Source organism: Hippopotamus amphibius, chromosome 11 (assembly GCF_030028045.1).
Source record: "Hippopotamus amphibius kiboko isolate mHipAmp2 chromosome 11, mHipAmp2.hap2, whole genome shotgun sequence".
Classification (NCBI taxonomy): Eukaryota; Metazoa; Chordata; class Mammalia; order Artiodactyla; family Hippopotamidae; genus Hippopotamus; species Hippopotamus amphibius.
The window spans coordinates 40,847,192-40,860,151 of record NC_080196.1 but is presented as its reverse complement, the minus strand read 5'-3'; the positions used below and the strand labels follow the sequence as shown (position 1 = coordinate 40,860,151).

General features: G+C 33.5%; 1 protein-coding gene across 1 annotated transcript in view; it reads right to left on the bottom strand.

The window, feature by feature from the left end:
• Nucleotides 1-12,960, bottom strand: part of SRPK1 (SRSF protein kinase 1) — an 82,201-nt gene that overhangs the window by 30,542 nt on the left and 38,699 nt on the right. The window contains 4 exon segments of the mRNA XM_057698455.1: nucleotides 4,259-4,346; nucleotides 5,419-5,506; nucleotides 6,426-6,534; nucleotides 7,596-7,714. Of these exon segments, the coding sequence (XP_057554438.1) occupies nucleotides 4,259-4,346; nucleotides 5,419-5,506; nucleotides 6,426-6,534; nucleotides 7,596-7,714 (404 nt within the window).

Below are 12,960 nucleotides of genomic sequence, written 5' to 3'. Positions count from 1 at the left end.
GAACTGACCCAGAAGTTAGAATTAGCAGACAAGTAAATTAAACAGTTATAGCAGTATTCCATATGTTGAAGAGAAACAGAAGACAGATATATATATAAAGAGAGAGACCCAAAGAAGACATGGTACATATATATTAGTGGAATATTACTCAGTCATAATAAAGAATGAAACCCTGCCATTTGTGACATGGAAGGACCTAAAGGGTATTATGCTAGGTGAGATGAGTGAAACACAGGAAGACAAACACTGTATGATTTCACTTAATAATGTGGAATATAAAAGACAAAATAAATGAACAAACATAACAGAAAATTATAGGTACAGAGAACAAACAGGTGGTTACCAGAGGCGAGGAAGGTGGAAGGAAGAGTTAGTTAAGAAGTGCAAACTTCCAGTTGCAAACTAAGTGAGTCATAAGTGTGAAATGTACTGTGCAGGTAATATAGTCAATAACTATGTAATATTTTTCAATGGTAATATAACCTAAGTAGACTTATCACAGTGATCATTTTGAAATGTATAGCAACATCAAATCACCATGGAGCACACCAGAACTAACATAGTGTTGTAGGTCAATTATGCTTCAAAAATAAACAAACAAGCTCAAAAGAAAAAGATCAAATCTGTGGTTACCAGAGGTGGTGGTTAGGGGAGGGGGAACTGGATGAAGGCAGTCAAAAAGTACAAATTTCCAGTTATAAGTACTTAGGGATATAACTTACAACAATGATAAATATAATTAGCTATGCTCTATGTTATATATGTAAGTTATTGGGAGTAAAGCCTGAGAGTTCTCACCACAAAGAAAAATATTTTTTTCTTTTAAATTTTGTTATCTATATGAGATGAATTATTGTGATAATCATTTAATGATGTAGTAAATCAAATCATTATGCTGTACTCCTTATACTTATACAGTGTTGTATGTCAATTATACCTCAAAAACAACGGAAGAAAAAAAGAGACCCAAATTGAACTTCTGAGCAGAATGTGAGAGATGGAAAAATACCCTGGATGGGATAAATGGCAGATTAGACACTGCAGAATGAGATTAGTAAACTCGAAGGTATAGCAACACAAACAAACTATCCAATATATACACTACCAAATGTAAAACAGATAGCTAGTGGGAAGAAGCTGTATAACATAGGGAGATCAACTTGATGCTTGGTGATGGCCTAGAGGGGTGTGACAGGGAGGAGAGGAAGGAGGCTCAAGAGTGAGGGCATATGGTGATATATGCATAAATCCAGCCGATTCACTTTGTTGTACAGTGGAAACTGCACAACACTGTAAAACAATTATACTCCAATAGAGATCTGAGGGGAAAAAAAAATAAAAAGAATAAAAATAAAACCTTTCTGACACATGAAAAGAAAAAAACAAAAACAAAAAACAAAACTATCCAAAATGAAACACACAAAGAAAAAATAACTTAAACAAATAAACCCATCCACCCACAAAAGTAAGCTGTAGGGGCAACTTCAAGTGATCCAATAAAAGGAAGGGGAGGAAGGGAATGAAGGTATCTGCTCTTTGCAAGGGATCAACAAATCATAAAAGTGATGGCAATAATCAATGCGGTATACCTAGTGTATACTAGGTGTATACCTAGTGCTTAGATTCTGTTCTCCATTTCCCACTAAAAGGAATTAGGGCTTCTCAGAGAAATCTCTGACCCCAGGTTTGGGACAGGAAATGTACAAAATGGCTCCTGACTGAAATAAGAATAAAAAAACTAAAAGAAAAAAAAAGTATGAGACATTTGGAGAGACTAAAACACTGACTAGAAAAAGGGACTAAGATACTGGTTCCCAATTTTTTAGAAATAATAACTGTGTTGGGGTTACATTTTTAAAAAGTCTTTGTCTTTTGGAGATACATTCTAAAATAATTATGGATGAAATAATATATTTAAGATTGGTCACAAAATAATCAGGAGATATAGACAAAACAAGATTGGTTACGAGTTAACTTCTGAAATGGGTAATGGATCTATAAGGATTCACCAAACTATTCTACTTCTGTATATATGAAATATACCAAAAGAAGATATTTTAAAATGCAGATTGCTTAAACAAACAAGAAAATGGAATTTTTAAGTTATTATCATGTTCTTAGCTTCAATATTAACTTTCATTTGTTGAGAGATTACAATTTGAAAACGTTGTTTTAATTTGTAAGCAGTGACATAAAAATGACCAAACATGTAACAGCTTAAAAAACAAAAAGAACTGGGTAAAATATCAAAAGGATATGTGAAAAAAAATCTGTGGGAGATGGTGGAAAGAAAAAAAAAGGCTAAAAACTAATTAAGAGCCACATTTAGAGTGCTGTATGAATAAGAGCTAGCAAAAGAGGTAAAATACATACTAGAAAAAAAGAGTATCCTAAAGACACAGTAGGTCACATAGGTGACCAAAAATGACACTTACTGACTAATGTCAATATCTATAAAGATCAGCTTCCCTTCTTAATCACTCTTCCCTCCTCAACACCCATGGAAGTAGAATGAACCCAATTATACTGAAGTCTATATAACTAACTGTCTAGTTCAGCATCCTTGTGATACTTCAATATAAGAAAGGACAGTGCTCCAGAGAAAAAGCAGTATGCCCAGACACAAAGAAAAATGCAGATATATAACTCCATGCAGGTAGGCCTGTGTTGCTAAAGAGATGAGAGGCAGAAGAATGACATATCCCATTAAACCTTAACTCAGTGCTCTGCATTTTATCCTTTTTAATCTCTAGAAACAGCAAATAATGCAGTAGCCAAGATAGTTGGGAGACAAGGAGGAGGAAAGGCAGAGGGAAATGTCTAAGGATAAAGGGAGAAAGGAATAAAATAGGAACTCAGTGGATAGAAACCACAGAGAAACCATCTGGTAATGTTTGCAAAATATCTTGTACCTTGAAATCCAAATCTATTAAGATATTTCAATAGTTAAAAACAAAACCTTCTTGCTTAGGGTCAAATAAAGGTACTCAGCATTACTGAGGAGACTATTTAGAATATTTCTACATTTTTACTACAACATTCCTAAATTAATAGGGAAATTTGGCACAATGACAAACATTACAAGGTAAAGTAATAGGGAAACAGAACCTAATGGACACCATGACATCCTATATGGTTTTATTTCATGGTTAGCCTTTCTCTTAATTGTGTGAAAACAGCGTGTGCGCGTGCATGTGCGCGCGTGCATACACACACAAGATAAACTATCTATGAAATGACCACAACAGACATAAAATGATGATTCATACAGGATGATTCTTATACCAGTTTTCCTTACAGAAGCGGGGGGACGGGGGTGGTGGTGGTTTATATTTTTCCAAGGGAGTAACTGAAAACTAACTTCGGAATGATAGATAAAATCTTTATGTTAGTACCTGTTCTCTCTCCTTGCTTCTCTGTTCAAATCTCTAACCACAGTTCACATGATACTACAGAGTCCTAATGTAGCCCATTTCCTTAAAAAAAGATCATCACTGGCAATTAAGAATGTGTGTTAAGAGAAGTTAAACATGCAGGGAAAGTAAAATGATATATGAAATGTCTTTCCTTATACATTTCAAAATAGTTTATAAACAGGTAGTTTTAGACCTCCAATCCAAGTGAGATTCTTCTTCATCTTTTATTCTGAAAAATTTGATAGGCCTTTAAAAGCACAGCTGTTGCAATAACCTTTCAATTAGTTCCCTGCATGTCACTCTGATATTAACTTGTGGGGGAAAAAAAACAGTTAACATTCCTTCCAACTTTAAAATTCTAAAATTCCGGATTAAAACATAAAACAAGTCAGTTTTTTCATTATGATAGGATGTGAACAATTATATATGTTTGGGTTCTAAGCATAACCTTCATGTACAGCCTCTTAAACACTGAGATAATAAAATGCATTAAATTCTTGTTTATCCAGTATTTCTCATTAATTCCATTAAATTTTCTGTGCTAATTGATAAAAATCATAGAAACTTTACTTAGTAGTACAAGGCTCTTTTCTTAAAAAGTTTCTTCTGAATTTCATTTTAATTTGCCTGAAAAAAGGAAAAAGTGTAAAGCAATAGCCTAAAAAAACACAACAAAGGAAGACAGACATGACTCATATCTGTGTTCAAAGTTCACAATAAAATAATTTGATTATAGTTTGTTTTGAGAGAAGAGACCAATACTACCTACACAAATCTCGTTCCTTTCTTTGGGAATAAAGTTATTTCACGATTTGTTTTCAAATAGGTTTTAAAAAGGATACGTGTTCCATTAACTCCTGATATTTTAAAATCATCTAGTAGTTGAACAACCATTTCTCTATTTGGATCATTAGGATCTGAATTGCGAACCTACAATAGGGAAGAGACAATGTTTAGCAAAGAGAAAGCACAGAAATAAACCAAATGGTGGGGGAGGGGATACCTGCAGCAAATATTACAAAGGATTACGCCAAGAAAGAGGCTCATACAAATCTATGAGACAAACACAAAATTTTAATATCTCAAATAGACAAAGAACTTAATATAAGCAGTTCACAAAAGACATTACAATCAACAAAGACTATTGTTCTAATTATACCATTTTGCTACTTCCAAATTAACTGCTAGTTACCAGGCCAGGAGGAATTCAGGAGCTTTTGCAGGATGGAAGTCAACCATAGCACTAACCACACTGTTTATTCAGCCTTCATTTTTTTTCATAGAAAAATCTTCTCAGGGAAGGAAGCAGTACACTGATTTACTCTGGGGCAGGAGCTCCTTATCACAGACTGGCACTTTGAAAAGTACTTCCTTGGACCTCTCCTGGTCTAGCTTCCTCACTTTACAAATGAAAAATCTAAGGCTCAGAAGAAATAAAAAGATGAATTGAAGGATATATTCGGAAAGAGCTGGCTGCAAAACTCACGTTTTCTAACTCTGAGTTTAAGCTCCTTCTACTATATGGACATTTCCTAATTTGTAACAAAACTGAAATTATGTTTTTGATAATATTTACTTCAGTTTCCAGGTAATAAAGGGAATTAATATAGTGCTTATTTTTACATTATGTATTTTTATAAGATTTTAAAACAAAATAGATGTTACAAAATTTATTCACACAATTTTTCCTTTAACAATAACAGGAAAGAAGAACATTCTTTGTGCTATCTAGAAGATGAAACATACTCAATAGACATTTTTGTTTATTTGTAAGATTTTTTTCAGTGTGTTTTTAGGGAGAATTCCCATTACAACATATTCCACCAGTTCCCTACCACATACACAGAAGGTGTAAATATTGTCTTCTTCTACCTCTTTAAGGATACTAGAACTTTACAGTAAAAATTAGCCATGCCAGAGTATACACTTGGTATGTCTTAACTGAATAAAACTTTATTTATTTATAATGCTTTGCAGCTCATGCACACAATCTAATACTTACTGATTTCAGCAACCGGATTTCATCAAGTGCTGTTTCTGTGTAATGTTCAGCACTTTTAACTACTTTCATTGCCACAAACTTCTTCCCCCTAAGAAAGAAACATGGGCGATTAAGACTAAATGCTCTACCTTTATGCTAGGAAGCTAAGATTTAACTATAACTAGGAGATGGTGACAGAAGTAGAAATATTGACTTCATGTTTCCCTGTACTCAAACATGAATTACTACTTCTATGGGATCACCTGTACCTGTTATTGGCATTAACTGGCCAAATTTAACTTACGAGAAGAAGAAAATCTGTTCCTGAGTAATGTCAGTCACCAAACATTTTCTGTAAGTTAAATCTACTTTCTGAATGCTCTGTGAATCCAAGTAAAACCATGAAATGGGGATAAATAAGGGGAAAAACTCCACCAAATCAGAAGTATTCTGTATATCTATATAGCAAAACCTAAAAGGTTAAAAGCTATAATACTTTTCTCTAAGAAGCCAGAAGAAATACTTAGGTGAAAAACTGATAAAAAAAAATTAAGCACATAGATAGCAAATGCTGTCTCATCAAAGATAGACGGTACACTTTTAGGTAAACATCCAATGTTAACTGCCTGTGATTTTTATGTAGAGAAGTTTTATACTGTATGGCTGAGCAAATCTGTTACCAAAACAAAATACAAGAAAATAATTTAACATAGGTTGGTTTAGGACATCATTTAAAAATTTAGCTCTATTCCAATGAGAAAAACTATGAACTTACATATCATACTTTGAGTATTTGTAATGTTTTGAATTTGGGAGTTTCAAGCGCCTTATTGATACTAATTTAATTAATCTTGTGTCTCCTCTTAAGGTGCTTCTTTACCAGAGGAAAGTCATTTGCCCAAGAACATAAAGATTATTAATAACAAGATTCTTAACAAGAAATCAGTTTAGAGCTAGACTTAAAGTAGAAAATCAGACACAAACATTTAGGAATCACCTAATTCTCCTGCAGGACCACTAAAACTTACTGAATATCCCATGATAACCACACTGTTGAAAAGTGTCCCCAGCCCAACTTTCGGATCACATGATATCTCCCATTGAACAGATCTCCAATTTTCACAAGATGATAACCTCCTGGAAGAAACAACAGGTAAGAAATAGTCACTTAAGTAGTAAGAAAAGGTATCTCACATTTCAACATCTGTACATCTTTTAGCAAATAAAAATGGTTTCTTCTAATACAATCAATTCAACAAAAGAAAAATCTACATCAACAACACAGTACTACTGAGCTCATGTTACAAAAAATATCTTAAGAGAATAAGAGTAATGATTTAGAGTGAGCAAGTGATGCTTTGTGGAACAACCCATAATTACTTAAAAAAATAAGTTATCCTCAAATAAAAATAAGGTTATGTATCACAACATTCCTGCCCCTCAGTAATCCAACAGATTTATCTAAACATATAAACCTATTTACAGTTGTAGTCTCAGGATTTTTTTTAGGAGAGAGATTAATGAATTCCATTTAACTTAAAAAAAGAGAGAGAGAGAAAGAAATTGCTTTTCTAAAACACAAAACAACAAAACAAAAACCAGGAAGGCCTGAAAAGGCTGCCAATAGTGGCAGGAATCAAGGGATTTAAACATCTATCTCTGCCTGCTGAGAAGAACAACTAGGTTCTCCTCAATGGTAAGAAACATTCTAAGATCCTATCCAAGAATCCTGAAAAGTTTCATAAAAGAAACAGAAAAGATATCTGGCAACCTTATGACACAGTTTAAGTATCTATAATTCCAGTTTAATGTATCTTAGTAATCATCACTTTGAGAAAAGAGTAGTGAAAAGGTGTTTTTCAAAAGTCTACATACCAAATCTTATCACTGGTTACTTCTGGGTGACAGCATTATAGACGGCTTTTGTTTTCTTTTTGTTTAATATATTTCTGAAATTTTCTAAGGTAAATATGCACTATCATTTTTAAGGAGAAAAGGAGTAGAAACAAATTTAATTTAAACTAAGCTTTAATTAATTAGTCAAACTGAAAGGAAATACTAATTCCTAAACCTAGAGAAAAAGATGCAATAAGCAAAAAGCATCAGTAAGGTTTACACTGATAGACCAACTACTCAAATGAAAAACTGCATATACATGGATCACATCTTACATAGTATCGTGTCACAGAAAATCTTACCTTTACAATAATCATTGGGATCTTCCTGCTCATCATCATCAGATCCCAGAATCTCCTCTTCCTGCTCTGGTAGATCACTCTCAGAGTGGGGGGCAGAGCCTCGGTGCTGAGTTTCAGATCTAAGAAACAATACAAACATGTTCATTGCATGTGGATAGAAGAAAACAGGACCAATGAACAGATAATACAAACTGAATGCTATGTAGTGGCAGCCTATCACTTTACCTCATGTTAGAAAAATGTTAGTTTTTAAAAAGTTAGTACATGATTAAATAAAATCCGGAAAATATATAAAAGTACAAAGAGAAAAAATCTCAATATCCAAACAAAACTGCTGATAAAACTATTAGACCTTCTTCCAGTAATTTGCTGTATTTTTATAAAAATATGTATCAGTAATCACAAACTTTATAAACAAATTTGTATCCTACTTTGCCTATCATACTGTAAACTTTCCCCCTCATTCCTATGCAATCGCCTAAGTCTTACACATTTCCTTCAGAAGGATCACTATTTACTCTGGTACATTCTGCTCAGTTGGACATTTGTTTCTAATTTTTCACTACTAAAAAATAAAGCTGTTTTAAGTATTTTCATACAATCTTTATTGTGTATTTAGAATTATTTCCCTAAAGTTAAATTGCCAGATAAAGACAGAAACATTTTCCCTATTTATAAAAACTTAGCTTATTTGACACGTAAATAAACTTATTTGACACGTAAAAATGTTACCTCATTTTATAGCGTATTAAACACTTTCAAACTGATTCCTTTCTTTACATGCCATCAATTAGTTACACCAAAATTTTTGAGCACTGAGTAGTAGTTAGGAGGCAGAAAGACTTGTATTTGCATTTAGCCGCTGACATTTATTAGCTGCCTGCTTCACAAAGCTTTAAGCAAAAGAAGCAGTGTCCACAGCACTCTTTTCAGTAGTTATAAGAAAAGGAATTTTAATTCCCATTTTCCAGTATTTTATTACGTTTTCAAACGTGTTTTATCAGATTGTTTTTTCAAAAGATTCAATTTAACAGAAAAAAATTTTAATAGCAAAATAAGTTACATGGGCTGTTGAGACATAAGAAATACCTTGGCAAGCATGACTAGATTTAAACTCAGATTTTTGGTGGCCATTCCAACCTGCCTCAATTCTTGTACTTTTTTGTCCCCCAGAGGATACAGAAGTAGTTATAAAACTGCATGATTCAATGTGTTCATTTTCAGTGAAAATATGTCTTTGGGAAATTTATTTAGTATGGAACTACCTGGCCTACTTTCCTAAGTGGAAATAATGAGTCTGAATGAACATTTCCAAATTTATGATTAAGACAGGTTTCTAAAACAAATTCTCTGATTTCAAACGTTGTCTTTTACAACTAAAATTTTACTGAAAGAACTACAACTGAGAAATTTTTGAAAAGTAGTGAAATATAAGTAGTGAAAAAACAGACATTAAAATGCTGGAATATAAGAATTCCACAAGTATAATGGGAGTAGTAAAGTTAAAAATTTATTATTTAAAGATTCACAACATTTTTGGAAGAAAATATATTTGTGAAGAGTTATTTTTAGTTATAAACCAAACATTATTAAGTATCATTCCCAGTTCAAGGATTCAAAATGGACTTGTTAAGTTTCAAGTCTCTATGAAAAATACAAGTCTCCATCCTGACCGTGGCAGGTACAGAAGACAATCTTGTCTTATTCTAACTCGACAGAGAAATAGATCAACTAACGGGAAAAAATTCTATTTTTAACTTTTAAATTTCATTTAAAAATACACTTAATTTACATTTATTAATTTTAAGCATATACATAATGTCTTAAGTGTTCTGTCATCTCTGTGTGTGTTGGATGTCCTGTGTCCTCAATCCCACAGTCTTCCCCTATCTTGACTTACTCCATTGTCATAGTGCATATTTATCAGTAACTTCTGGAGAATGAGTGGTGCATGGGAGGTAAATTTATTAAGATCTCTCATATCTTTATTTTATTCTCATCCTTGTCTACCAGTCTGGATATAAAATAAATTGCTCTGTTGCAGGCTTCCCTGGTGCGCAGTGGTTAGGAATCCGCCTGCCAATGCAGGGGACATGGGTTCGGAGCCGTCATCTGGGAAGATCCCACATGCAGCAGAGCAACAAAGCCCATGCGCCACAACTACTGAGCCCATGTGCCACAACTATTGAAGCGACATGTCTAGAGCCCGTGCTCCGCAACAAGTGAAGCCACAGCAATGAGAAGCCTGCGCACTGCAACAAGAGTAGCCCCTGCTCCCCGCCACTAGAGAAAGTCTGCGTGCAGCAATGAACTCAACGCAGCCAATAAAAAAAAAAAAAAAAATCTATTGGACCAGGAGGCAAGGGAAGGAAGACAGCAAACAGCCAGCATATATAATATATATCTATATATATATAGATACATATATATATATATAAATTGCTCTGTTGCCTTGTAGCTTTTAGTGGTGCTGTTGACAACTCCATCAATGCCTTCTGAGCGTTGAAATATGGCTTGTTTTTCTCTCTAGCAGGTGTTTTTTTGTTTTTTGTTTTGAAACACCTTCTCTTTAATCCCATGTTCTGAAATTTCCAAAGTGGCTTTTTAAAAATCCACCTTGCTAATAAGTACTTTCTATGTACTTGCAAAATAGGGATTCATTAAAATGAGAAAATTTCCCATATTTCACTGAAAACTCAATCTTCTTCATATTGTCTATACTCTCTGGAACTTTTTTTTTCTCCCCAGATTCTGGATCCACTGGCCTACTTCATTAATTTTCTTATATTTTCTCTCTCTCTCTTTTTAAAAAATATTCTTCTTTTTTTAGAACTTTTATTGAGATAAAATTGCCATATAATAAACTGCATATAAAGTGTACAATTTGATGTATTTTTTATTAGTAATGTATATATGTCAATCCCCATCTCCCAATTCATCTCACCCCAACACCCCCCCCTTCTCCCCTTGGTGTCCACATGCTTGTTCTCTACATCTGTGTCTCTACTTCTGCCTTGCAAACCGGTTGATCTGTACCATTTTTCTATATTCCACATTTATGCATTAATATACTATATTTGTTTTTCTGACTTACTGCACTCTGTATGACAGTCTCTTATTTTCTCTTATTTATTCATCTTTAAGTTTTTCATTCTACTTTTCAGATTTATCTTCCTAATTTGCAGTCTCTTAAATTTCTACCATATTTTAGTTTCCCATACCTTCCCCCGCCCCTTGAACATTCCTTTTCTATAGACTCCTGCATTGTTTCAATGATGGACTGCCTTCTTTTTCTCTTAAGGATACAATTTACAGTTTTTAAGTTTCCTTCTGATCTTTGCATTGTCTTGGCTTTCTCAAACTGCCCATGTGTTACTAATGCCATGCTTTTATACATGATGTCAATCAATGAACATCAGACAACTGAAAAAAGCCTCTGTCAGAGGAAGGCAAATGGCCTGGCGACCACAAGTCCCTCTTGCTTCCACAGACTGCTCAGATTAAATATTGCCTTTTAATGACATCCTCAGTCTAATTCTTTCCCAGCCTCGTGCCACCTCTCTCTCTCTCTCTCACACACACACACACACACACCAGTTTTACTGACTAAAGGTCCCAGTATTAGACATAAAGAACAGACTCGTGGTTGTCAAGGAGGAGGGGGTGGGAGAGGGATGGACTTGGAGTTTGGGTTTAGCAGATGCAAATTATTATACACAGAATGAATAAACAATAAGGTCCTACTGTATAGCACAGGGGACTATATTCAATACCCTGTGATAAACCATAATTGAAAAGAATATGAAAAAGAATGTATATATATGTATAACTGAGTCACTGTGCTGTACAGCAGAAATTAACACAACACCGTAAATCAACTATACTTCAATAAAATAATTTTTTTTAAAAAAAGCCTGTCAGAAAAAGACAAAAACAAAAAGAAAAGAGAAAATTTGAGAAAACAGAGACAGTTACTACTAGATAATGAGGATAAGATGATAACATGATTAAAGAGCTCAAAATCACTGTTAGTTTGATTGATATTATAAGAAACTAGCATAAAAAATCTGAAGAAATACTACAGAAAGAAATTTCAACTTATTAACATTTGAAACTAAAAACAATTCTTCCTAGAACAAAAAAGGAGAGTTTTAAAATAGTGTCAGTCTGTGCTTTTAAACTCTTCATACCTACTTAATGCCTCAAGTATTTGCTATTCATATTCAGAAAAAATTATATAAGTACTTTAAAAGCTCTCAAAATATATAAAATGTAACCCAGTACACCTACAAAATCTCTAACATAAACTGAAATGGACAACAGACCAAAGTTTTATAGCAGTATGCTTCCAAAGGAGTCAAATACTTCATAACCTGATCAAAACACCAATAATGTTAGAAATAGGAATATACTTGGCTGTGGTACAGAATGGAGCCAAGGAAAAAATCTGGGAGGAAGGCAGAAAGTAGTGGAAAAGCTCAACAGTTTTGTTCTTCTTACATTTCCAAGCTAGATTTGACACAGAAACTCTTGAGTGTGAACAGAGAGATGATAAAAGCCAAATTAGAGTGTTTACTCTCATTTCCAAGGATCCTCTGAAGATTCCATTTCTGGTATAATCATCACTAATCACCCAAATAAACAGTAAAACCAAAGTACCAAACCAAAATTTACTGAGTCTTTTGAAGCTAAATACTAAATATTCATAATCATCATAAAGAATATGCTATTTATGAGTTTTCACTTAAACCTTTCATGAATTTATATACTCAAATTAGCACATGAGCTTCCCACTCTCCCGTTTTCTAAAGAAAAAATCATGAAGAAATTCTTGTAGCACAAAACAAAAACCAAAAAAAAAAAAAAAACCCTACAAACTTTATTCTGAGTCACTAAATTGGTTTATAACCTACTAACGGGTTGGGTTTGAAAAACACTGTCCTAGAAGTTTTTAACTTCTCCAGTGAAATATAATTCACATGCCATAAGTTCACCAATCTAAAGTGTACACTTCAGTGGTTTTAGTATATTCAGAGTTGTGTGACCTTACCATAATCTAAATTTAGAACATATTCATTCTGCCCCCACTCCCCCCAAAAGCCCCAAATCCATTAACAGTCGCTCACCATTACACTCTTCCCTCGGACTCTGAAAAACACTCATCTACTTTCTCTCTCTATGAATTTGCTTATTCTCCATATTTCATATAAATGGAATCACATATTATGTGGTCTTTTGTGACTGACTTCTTTCATTTAGCATGTTTTCAGAGTTTTTTCATGTTGGAGGATGTATCAGTATTTCGTTACTTTTAATGGCTGAATAATATTCCATTACATGGATAGACAACATTTTAATTTATCCA